The 12268-nt window shown below is 36.1% G+C and overlaps 1 protein-coding gene across 1 annotated transcript in view; it reads right to left on the reverse strand.

Moving 5' to 3' along the window:
* Window positions 1–1030: 1030 nt before the first annotated feature.
* SESTD1 (SEC14 and spectrin domains 1) overlaps window positions 1031–12268 on the reverse strand; it is a 45532-nt gene continuing 34294 nt past the window's right edge. Inside the window, exons 11-17 of the mRNA XM_010194315.1 lie at window positions 11814–11928; window positions 10473–10632; window positions 7708–7789; window positions 7301–7423; window positions 6650–6841; window positions 4117–4238; window positions 1031–1777 (exon numbers count right to left, since the gene is read on the reverse strand). Of these exons, the coding sequence (XP_010192617.1) occupies window positions 1648–1777; window positions 4117–4238; window positions 6650–6841; window positions 7301–7423; window positions 7708–7789; window positions 10473–10632; window positions 11814–11928 (924 nt within the window). The 3' untranslated portion in view covers window positions 1031–1647. The remainder of the gene's footprint in view (window positions 1778–4116; window positions 4239–6649; window positions 6842–7300; window positions 7424–7707; window positions 7790–10472; window positions 10633–11813; window positions 11929–12268) is intronic.

Here is a 12268-nt window from a genome sequence, read left to right on the forward strand (position 1 = left end):
CTGCCACATGAATGAGTTAGGAGTTTCTGATACTGCTCTGGTTTTGCGTGTTATTGAGGCCCTAAAAAGAACAAAGATACAATAAAACATAAAATAGAAACCTGCAAATAATCTTAAAGTATTTAACACGTGCTTACTGTAAACTAATATTTTAATATTTTATATTGCAGACCCTTACTAACTGTAAGTAGATTTGATTTACAAACAAATGCTGCAGAACTGGAGATGCAGTGCTTTTTAGTGACTATAATCTTGCTTTGTCTTAAATATAGGTAGGTTTTCCATGTTTTTATTCTTTCTAAATAAATTCAAGTTATCCAAATATTAGCCATAGTAACAGCAGCTTTCTCAAATGGAACTGAAAAAGTAAATTAAATTTTAAAAGACTGTATTGAAAAAGCCTCTTTATAAATAAGATCTGTGAAACTTCAGTTGGTTTTAAACTAGTATTAATGTGATATTGTGTCACTGCATCAAATGCATCAAAAAACAACTGAATTTCCTCTGCCAAAACACCCTGAGAGGAAAAAAAAACCCCCATCACCTTTATCAGTGAAGCTACAGAGAAGCCATTTTTAATAATTACATTTTATTACTCATCTCATGACTTTAAGTTGTGAAATTCATGTTAATAATTTTTCAGATTAAAATCTTTAACCTCAATGGTACTACCAGGTATGTTCATATTATTCAAGATTCTCCATTCTAAGGGAAACAAGACTTAGAAATAAAGCACTGGAGAGGTGTCCCAGTCTTACATTATTAACATGACACCGACTTACGCACATACTATCTTACTATTGTGTTAAGTACTGCTATCAGGAAGAAAAAAATAGCACAGACTCTCACTCCTATAAATAATAGTTCAAGAGCAGTTCCCCTTATAGCTAACAGTGTTAAAGAGCATTTCATAAGAAAAATTGTAGAGTTTGTAAATATACTGGGGGAGCGATTATCTGTACTACCATTTATCACAAAAATATAACACAAACGACATTTGAGAATACAGACCAGAACAAATTTACATTAATTTTAAAAGATGATTTTTATTAAGCACAAACAGCTTTTAATACATTATCAATACAAATAGGAAAACATCTGTTTAATGAATTTGATATATCAAAGATCTGATGGGCAGGTTGCATACTGGCACAACAAAAACGATCTTTTTTTTAAAGAAAAAGTATTTAAAATTAAAATTATAGGGTCACCACAGTCTACACTGCAGAAACTTTACCTACAGTCTAAAATTACTATATCACCTGGGCATAGGGGGAAGCAAAGAACTACAATTTCATAATATGGAACTCCTAACACTTTTATTAGCACCATTCAAAGCTTGCATCAGCTGTTTAACTAAGAAGCAGCTGACATGTCAGGTAAAGCTTTACAGCAAATTTCAGTGCAAAGTTTACAGCTCTTTTTCATAACATACTTGGAATCTATGGTTTCATAGCATGTTAAATAATTATGGCTTGATAGATGTACAGTGTTAAGATGCTGAGAACATTTACTTTGAAAAAAAGATGAGACTTATAACATCTGTGAAATGCATTTTAATATATTATGCCAAATTCTGTAATATGCAAATAACATGCTGGATTGCAAACTGAAGTCCTATTATGAATTCATAAACAAGGGTCAGTATTAGCTCTCTGGGGTAGTGGCTTCTGGTTGTCTCAGCTGCTGCCTTTTCAGGCTAACTAGCTTCATCTTCTCTCTAATGTGTTCTGCTGCAGAAGCCATATCACTTGGGCTCCCAAAGTACTGCTCAGACCTAAAACAAAAAAAACAAACAAACCACAAACCACAAAAAGTTATCAGTGAAAAGACATTACATGAACATACATGTGAATGGAACTACAAAAATCAAAGCAAATAAGAAATATAGGCACTTTTCCTCTTGAAATTTAAAAGCCACCTTTAAAAGGCTTTGGAGACTCAGTAATGATACCTGACAGCATGTTTTGATGAAGTTATTACAAATACTAGATAACCTTTTTACACCCAAAAGATTCCCTTAAAAACAGGGCACTGTTCTATAAACGCAACTAGATACTTCATAACACTTTTTTTTTTTTTAAATACACCATTCTTTGGCTACCACCCAAGTCAGTCTGGCAGTTTTGAGCACTATGACAAGCAAAGAAATCTGTCTATACATGAATTCTAAGGCTACACAATTGCTGCATGATTGAAGGAATCTGTGTATGTGAAGCCAGCCACAAGCTGTCAAATTATGTCAACCATCTCTCAAACTGAAAGGAACACATGGCTATATAAGTTGATTTCCCTCATTCAAATACAACAGAAGAACAGTTGAAATGTTAGGGAAACCACTAACCAAGCTGTCAGCAAAAGGATGATTTGAACAGAATACGTTTCAGAAGAATAACTGTTATCAAATCTAATTACAAAGCACAGAGGTCAAAGACTGGAAATTGTGGTAGGACAAAGGAATTTGGACAGAGCTGGGGGGGACAGGCATAAGCAGACGGAAAAATTATTTCATGCAGGAGTAGACTAGTTTGACTAGGAATGCCAAAGACAACACATTGCACAACTACACATGGGATCACAGTATTGGGCAGGTATTTTTCCTGATACAGATTAGAAGCCATGAGCAGGACAGGGAACAGTGAGCTGGACTTCCAAGAAGACACTGACAAACATGCCCTCAAACTTTTTATGACATTTTGTGTGTTCCTACATTTCTTAAATTACTTCTGAATGAACTCTTTGAAAACTGTTAAATGCTTCGGTAATAGAATGCCTAGGGACAATGATCAGGGGACCCTGGGATTTAGGACAGCTAAGATCCCTCTTTTGATAAGGGGCGCATGCAGAATTCTGCTGAAGCGGCAGAGGGGTCAGAAAAAACGTTCAGGATTCAGTCAGTCCACCTAAAATACAGGTGCATATATACCTACAGCTGTAGGAACATTACATTAGGACAAACCCCGAAGTGTGGCAAGCAGCTTCTTTCATGGGGAGCTTTCCCAGGCTCTAATGTTTGTTTTTACTTTAATAGTCTACCTGCAAATTACATTGGTTTTAAGAATAAATAGCAACTGCTACTTCTACTGAGTCGCTAAAGTCTACTATACAAAACTTACACCAAAATACTTCAAGAAACAACGCACTTCTTGGGGTTTTTGTTTTGGTGTCCATCCGCCCCCACCCCAGCTATAAAATCTTCCACTATTTTCAAATACATTACTGCAAGGGCAGTAAAAATCACTACTATTTCAGGCCTGTGTTTATCTTTGTGGGTAGCACTCCTTACTGAAGGAAGCTATACTGCATAAGAAGCATTGTATTTTGGAAATAAGATCACAGGAAATTAATATTCATGACCAGCTTCCTGTAACTGTGTTTTTCAGATTGCCTTCAGGTAACCCATAATGCAGTTGCCTGATACCATCTCATGAGGTTTCAGCCTCTAACTCAAAATATTGATTTCAAACCTCATTCTTTATGGTGCAGGATCCTACACACCCAGAGGCTAGTTCCAAGACTTGGTTATACTCAGGCAGAAGAAATTAAGTACAGGCTCATCATCACAATGGACAAGTGTATTTTACTGAAGACAGAGAACCGAGTTTTATTATGGCTGAGATTCCAAATTCAATTTGCTTTTGTAGCTCAAGACCAATTTTAAATTAGTATGAATAGCTCACAAGGGAAGTACTGTCTTATTTGCTGAATAAATCAAATGTAAATTTATCTTCCATGTTCTGGGCTAAGACTTCAGATAGAATTGAGAATAAATTAATCATAAAGCCATGATTCAAATCTCTTGTATTTTTTCAGAGAGAAGAGATTGGGACTGGTCATACTTCTGTTACTTCTACATACTCTACTGCTGCAAAGCCTGCAAAAATCTAATAATGAATGAGTGTGAAACTAATTACTTTGAAAAACTGGGCACGTTGTCTTTGGAACATTTGAAATTAGACCTGCCTGCTTTCTATGAAAAGATGGAAAAGAATTTCTAATGAGTATTAGCGTGCTGCCTTTTTAATTTCAGCTATAAGCATTCAGGAGTCTTCTGCATACGAGACTATTATGAAACTTTAGCATATTTAGTAGGCATTAGAAAAACATTTTGCATACCCATCAGGATAAACTACAGGCACTGTTAGTCTGTCCAACAGCGATTTCCCAACTGCTTCAATTTCGTCAAATTGTTCCACTTCATTAAAAGCTTCAGGCTGCTCTGGACATTCTTGCAAAATCTGTTTTAAAAAAAAAAAGAAAATGAAAAAGAAATGCAGAATAAAGTAGACAAAGGATGTATTTTTTAAAGTGCCATTAACTGGCAAAGTGAGTGCTCTTTCAGGATCTTCACTGCCCCTTTTATATGAGATCAATTGAAATATCAGTGTAATTCAAGAAAGGAAAATATCAATTAAGCTATAATTGAGAAGACAGTTTAGGGCTACCACTGTTCTGTACTAGAAAGTTTTATGTTACTTTTAAGAGGGAACAAAAAGGAAAATATATTCTTGCCAGACAGTATTACAGCAATAAATATAAAATGCTTAAAAATAGTAACATGCATCAAGTCAGTCACATCAAATAAAAGAAACCATTATCCCGCTGTATTCAATGATGCTGTGGCCTCATCTTTAGCACTGCATGTAGTTCTAGGCCCCACAACTTAAGTATGTGAATGTCCTTGAACATATCCAGCGGAGGGCAACAAAGCTGGTGAAAGGGCTGGAAGGAATGTCCTATGAGGACTCTGGGCTTGACTAGTCTGGAGAAAAGGAGGCTGAGGGGTGACCTCATCACTTTCTGCAGGTTCCTGAGGAAGGGGAGAGGGAGGTGCTGATCTCTTCTCCCTGGTATCCAGTGATAGGATGCGTGGGCATAGTTCAAAGCTGTGTGAGGGGAGATTTAGACTGGACATTAGGAAGCATTTCTCTACTGAGAGGGTGGTCAAACACTGGAACACACTTCTTAAAGAGGTAGTCGATGCCCCAAGCCTGTGTTTAAGAGGCATTTGGACAATGTCCTTAACATGCTTTAAATTGGCCAGCCCTGAAGTGGTGACGCAGTTGGAACAGATGATTCTTGTATGTCCTTTCCAACTGAAGCAGACTATTCTATTCTATAAATATGAATAACAAAGGGTCCATTACAAGCCATTTCAAAACTAAAATCCACATCTGGCACAGAACAGGTAGGATTAAAAAAAGTCTGAACACAAGTGTTTCCAGATGAGGTTGGGACCCAATACTAATACTTAGTTCTGCATTTTCTTCCACTTCTCCCTCAGCCACTTCTTACACTTTTCCAGAGCAGCATGGATATCAACAGCATATTTTCCTCACAGTCCCATTAAAAAGTCACAATAGTGCTAGGAGAATTATGTTTCTGAACAAGTGCATTATGTTTTCACCTGTTTACTTTTTTTAAACTTATGATTGCCTAAAAACATAGCAATAAATTACTGCAGTAATAAAAGAATGCTCATAATACAGACTGAGACAATCAACTCCTTTACAAGTTTATGAACAACAGAATTCTAATTTGGTATCAGGTAAAAAACCTTTTTCAGCCATCTGTGGCAGCTTAGAGGATGTATTTCTGCTTTTGTGAACCTCCAGCAACTCTCAATGTCTAAAAAGTATCTTCCATTAATGCAAACAAGAAATTAATAAATGAAAGTAGTATATGAATCAACTTTGTATCCGTACTCTCCTTCAATGACATAATGAATTTGTTTTCATTTACCTTTGCAAGGCTTTTTGCAGTTATGTGCAGTTTTATTGTGACTATTAGAGATTCATACTCTAAATTGCTCTTCTAAAACGCATCACTTCACAGAAAGAATGGTTCCTGGGCAAAAAGGCCCTACCTCTCATGATCTACACTAACGGACATTGTTCGGACATTTGGAAACTCTCGACATTCCCCCCTTCAGCGAGCTGTTACTGAATAGCAACAATCCCTCATGACATGACTGGGGACTGCTAATCCTCCTCTGTGGCTTCTAGCATCATACAACTGGGCACAGTGGTGAGTTTGAAAATCATACCAAGGCAGAGGTGTGTTTTGAAGAAAACATGTTCAGAACTCTGAAAGTGCAAAATACAAGGTGCTGCAGCACAGCATGCACGAAAATCAAACTGGTGAGTTTAATTCATTTATGCATTTTGTGAGAAGATTATCACATTCAAAATGCATATGGCTTAAAAGGCAATACTCCTTCTAACCCTCTAAAGGTCTTAAATGACCTCATAGCTTTGTATTACACCTTGCACAAAAACACAAATCAAGAAGTGTTCCTTGCCTTTAAAAATACAGTTCAAAACATGCTAAGAAAAGCTTTATTATCAACATCATAGTTCCCCTCAGAAAAGTTAAAAAAAGGTTCTTCCCAGATACCACTCAATGCACCTGAACTTCAAGGATGCTATTTTTTTTTGTTAAGCAGGCCTTACACCAATATAGGTATGCAAGCAGTAGCCACATTAAGTACTGAAATTAACAATTAGAAAAATATGCTTAAATTCCTCTGTTTTTTTTAAAAATACATTTAGAAAGGAAAAGAAATACACACTGACAACTTCACTTTTCTTACATTTTGTTTGCTTAAATTCCGATACAGAATTTTTCTTCCTAAAAACACAACACTCACCTTTTCAGCACTTGAATGAAACACAACAGCTGTTTCCAGCCGGTGCACTCTTTCTTCAGAAGTTATTGTAAACTGTTTCCATACTCTGTTCAGTCTTGGAAGTGTGTCCCCTGAGGATCTTGAGGTGCATCTCAGGGACTGGCACAGGACAACAGTTGCCTGCAGTAACTGTCTCCCATAATCATAAGTACTCTGAAAGTTGGAGAGGATGGAAAGAAAGCTCACACAAAAACTCTGCATTTAACTTAGTAGTTGATTAGCATCAAGTACAGCACAAAATAGGCTGAAATCAAGTAGCTCACGCATTTTTCAATATTTTGATTGCAGTCCTTCAAAAGTCTTTATAAAGACTTTTGAAATATACGCCTTTTAAAAAAATCAATGTGAACTTTATATGTTTTGTGGTTTGCATTGCCTATGTGAAGCAGAACATACTAAGGCAGTAGACTGCAATGTCACTACTGTTGATGGAACTTCAAAATCTCATTAGGCTCATCAGCAATTCTAGCAATCACAACTTCATTCAATCACTGAGGTAATCCATTAAGACTAGTAACAGCTGCTCCATAATTGTCCATATAGGTACCAATTTTATTTAGGAGATCTGAAACTGTACAAAACCCATATTGCCAAAAAAGTAATTAATTTCACCTGTGCAACATCAACGAATTTTCGATGTTTCTCCAGTAAAACTTTTGTTTCTTGAGCATCATCTCCTAATCGAATGTGTGTCTTCAGCAGAGCATCCAGCAACTCACTTAACCATTCTACTGCCTTAGAAACAGAAGAATAAAAACTAGTAAATTAAAAATAAATTAATCTAAAAGGGTGAAGTAGCTACATGATATGGAAAAATCTTCACAAACTAGTGGGTCACGCATGTAATTACTAAATACACTATTTTCAGTCATATATCCTTTATTTTCACTGTACGAAGTCACTAAACAAAACTACATTTGAAAGTGACAAAAATAATACCGTACAACTATCAATTCCCACAAGTTTAGCCAGTGGACTATGAAGACCAGAATGATGAAATTCTGTAGGCATTTTCATACCTGAGCAGCATCCTCTTCGCATTTAAATAACTGTACCATCTGAAGCATCTTCAGTCGCCGTACATCCACCATATCCTCACACCTTAAACAGCAGCACAGACAGACTTGCTTTAAAACACATGCATAGCAGACACCATACACTCCCAAGTTTGACAGTGATGTTTTCAGTGAGCAGCATTAAGATGCAAGTGTTCATAAAAAGGTGATTAAAGCATTTTCGTGCTGCTTAGCTTAGCCAAAATATGTAATGCCTTGCATAACAATAAGAAACATGCAGTAAATAGAACTGAGCACGACAACCCACTGAAATCATGATCCCCAAGACTCCAAATATGGCCACGCTATAGATAGTAATACCAGCAGTAGCTACAAGGCTCTCTAGCTGCATTGCAGATTCCTTACCTTGTTACACTAGTTAAGATTTCCAGGCCACACAGAGGCTTACATGGCTGAGACAGACTTTGTTCTACTGAAGTCTAGGTGAAAGCTGGCTTAAACCTAGCATAATTCTGAAACGTACTGTGAGCTGGTAGCAAAGTTTTCTTGGTGAATAAAATGAGAACTGTTTAAAACATGTTAATACATCTTTCCATTTTTCTTTTTAGCTAACTAAATAATGTAGTAATTGAACCCTTATATTACAATGTCCTTTGTTATAATTTGTCAGGAAGTATTTCAAAATCTAATTCATATAATAACTATTTCTATTTCTCTTCTAAATTAAGCACATTTTGCAGTTCTCTCTCTCTAATCAGCATTTTGAAAGTTTTTTTCTTTCCACAGTGAGAGCTAAGCTAATACATTCAGCAGAATGACCTTTCCATTTAAATTTCAGAGCCTACTAAGTAGACAGCAAGATTCAGGCTCCTGTCCAGTGCAAATGGAATTGCTAGCATCAACAACAGTTAGCAGTATAAATGAATGCAAAAGATGGTATGCACAGATCCATTTTTTTCAAACTGGATGCAAACATAAGCACTTCCAAAGAACAGTGTGTTAGCATGCTGCATTTTGTTACTTGTCCTGCAGTGCTGTGATGCTTACAGAAAAGAAATTTGTTGCTCTAGTAACGCAGAAAAGCAGTTTATGGGTTCTAAAAGCATAACTAAAGAGCAAAATGCCCCTAGAAACAAACATTATACTAGAGGTGTATACAAATTAACACACAATTGGGGTAGGGGGTGGGGGGAAGAAGTGTTGAGAAAATTACTATTAAATGCTACCAAGAGATAGCAGTCCTCTTCATACCTTTTTGTCTCATCCACACTGAAACACGTTGTGTAATCATTTATAATTTGAAAAGCTGCTTCATACCTTTATCTGAGCATTTTCTTTACTTTGTGATCCTCTAACTGACTTCCCACAGTTCTACATCCCTTCTGAGAATGGGGACCAGAACTACGTAACACTGAAAACACAAATGGACTACAAATCTCTACAGTGACACAAGGACATTTTTCTTATAGTTTTCTATTCCTTTCCTAATAATTTGTAGCATTCTAGTTGCTTCTCACACTATGATTGAGCATTAAAGCAGTTTTTGCAGAAGTTTTCCAACGTTTATTTTTAACAGCTGGTTCAGAGTCCATTACTACGTATATCAAGCTCTTCCTTCTCCCATGAGCATTTCTCTTCTCAGTCCCGAATTCCAACTGTCATTTTATTTCACAGTAACACATGTTCCTCTACAGCTCTTTGCAGTTGGCCTTCTAAACACAAGTGCTGCTCAATTAAATAGGATTCAGAGGACATACTTAAAACAATACCATTTCTAAGCATTATCAAGACACATGGTTTCTTACACTAAGCTTCCTAAGAAAACAATTTGTGAGCAGTGAGAGGTAGAATTAATTCCTAAAATGAGCAACTGGATGCTCGTTAAACCTTGTTCTTCCCTAGAGGGACCTTTTTGTTCAGCCATTGCCCTCAAAGTTCAGGCACTTTCTATGGAGAGTGCTGTATTGTCTCAGGGTTGCACCAGTAGTAATGAGCAACACCATTCGACTCTTTCACTCTCTTGAGCAGAAAAAATGCAGTACTATAACCAATCCAGTACTACTACATCTTTAACAAAAAATCATCAAGGAAAGGCTTGGAGGAAGATGATTACAAAATCCATCCTTCTTGCAAATTCAACCGTCCCCAGTATTTTTCCCTACTACAACTTTGGTCCCCACCATACCTTTTTTCAAAACTCACAAAACCCCCACATTTTGGAACTGAACTCCGTGCCTCCATTTTGTACCCTGTCTCCTTGACACCAGCTCATCTTTCTTCCTATCTTTAGGAGAGAAAATGCCATGCTCAAAGCGTAGAAGTTGTGAAAAAGAAGAGATTAAACAAGCCTGTACATAATTAAGACAAAATTTTAGAGTCATCACCACTACTATAGCCTTAGTATACCTTCCATTTCAAAATGCTCATGTATAAAAGACGCCTCTTTCATCCGTTCCCTAACTCCATATAAAAGGAATACATAATTCTTGAGCATTTACAAGTACAGGAAAGCACTCACATACTCCATCCAGTACTGAAATAGAAAAGGTACTTGGATTTAGGAATATGCTACAACAGATTAGGCAGGGAAGCTTCTGTACTATTTAAATAAACCAAAATACAAATGACAGCTTAGTATATCCCTTAAGTGAAGATAAAGCAAAATGGTCTCTTTTCAAAAAAAATACATAAATATGTATTTGAAAAAAAAAGTATATAGTCACCTACTGGCACACAAAAATCTTAATGTCTAGAACTGTTGATATTACCTTTGTTTTCTAAGCTGCATATCTTCCATCACTCCTTGGATATGGTCCACGTTTTCTTTGTTCTCAATGGTCACATCTTTTCCATAGGCCCAGGATGCCTGATTAGATATCTGATCAAGAAGACTTTGACCTTTCTCACGCAAGCCTTGCAAGCCTAAGTCTAAAGAAGAAAACAACAACAACAAACAAACAACAAAAAAAAACCAACCAACCAAAACACCAAACCCCCCTCCCCCAAGAACACAAGAAGTCTGTAGTTGCTACTATAAATTTGTTTGGCTTTTTTTCCCCCCAAAAGAGAGATGAAATGCAACAGAACCTGAGATGGAAGGCTGGAAAGCGAAAAGAACATTACTATCTGTCTTTCGCTGCCCTTTCCAAATTTTAAGTTCAAGTGAGCATTTGTCTATATTAACAAAGAGCTAAGGCTTTGCTATTTTATGACCTAGGAGATAACAAGAAAAGGAATAAAAGCTGACAGTTAGTATTAACTTTTCAGCATATAAATAGCTAATTAATGTCTTTCATTCACACAGTTGCACAACAGCTAAAATATTTATCACTGCTAAGCAGTTGTAACATAAATGTTCTTCCACAGCTGGCAGAAGTTACTACTTTATAACACATCTCACACGGCTGATACATTTTTCTATACAGAAATATGCCAACCCTTAGAATCTGCTGCTATATGTACCATTTGGCAGCTCTACTGTCTGTTTTCCTAAAGAAATACCTAGTTTATGCAAACTGTTGTATTCCAATCATAACTACTTCTAACATATTCTAGCATGATTTTGCTTCAGAGCTCTTTCTCCTACAACATACTGGACTAGATGATCACTATAGGTTCCTTCCAACTGAAATATTCTATTGTATATGCTTGACAGTGTAACGACGTCAGATTTGTCAGTTATTAACATACATTTAAAGCTACTGCAAAATACTCCATACAAGCATTTTAAAACTGAGTGGATAATATTCTTAATCATCAAGAGGTCAATTCTAGATGTAAAATTAACATCTAAGCACTATATTCCCAAGATACTGAGGATGATTAGTGTGGAAAAAAAGGTTGTTTACAGATTGATAATGGTATATAACAAATATATATTACATGCAAAACAGTTAAAAGAAAGATTTTCCAGATCATTTTCCCCAGGCAGAACTACTATGCAGTAGATAGCATAAGCAAGTCAAAGGTGGAGCATTACTTGGCTAAGAATCAGAAGAGACAGATGTTTTTCTGCCATCTTTTTTAAAAGAAGGTGGGATTACTGGTTTATTTCCTGTAATGCATTCATTAGAATATGTGTATCTAAAATGCAGAAATATTTTACTTACCAACACTTTTCAATTTCTCTTCCAGTAGTTTTAAAGTTTGTTGAATTGATGCTCCATCTGCTGGTGCTACATCTACACACAACATTCCTAGTAAGCCATCTAATTGCTGAGACAACTAAAATGAAAAAAATATTGATATTTAAAATAAAGTTTTGAGCTTCAGATGGTTGGATCTGCAATTTTCTTCTAAATGTTTTTAAATCTGTTGTTTTACACATTTCTCTTTGCATCGATAGGAAATGAAAGTCAAGATGAAAGATAAACAAACCATCTGCCTATAAAATTCAAAGGGCACACATCCCTGGGTGGTGGGAGGGGCGGAAGCCAATTTTTTTTTATTTCTTGTCTTTATTTTTTTTTAGAAAAGTCTAGGAAAGGAATATATGCCAATTAAAAAAAAATATATGAAACCAAATTGCAGTTCAATTAATGCATATGCCAATAATTAAAAAAAT

Source organism: Mesitornis unicolor, unplaced genomic scaffold (genome assembly GCF_000695765.1).
Source record: "Mesitornis unicolor isolate BGI_N332 unplaced genomic scaffold, ASM69576v1 scaffold7341, whole genome shotgun sequence".
In the NCBI taxonomy this organism is placed as follows: Eukaryota; Metazoa; Chordata; class Aves; order Mesitornithiformes; family Mesitornithidae; genus Mesitornis; species Mesitornis unicolor.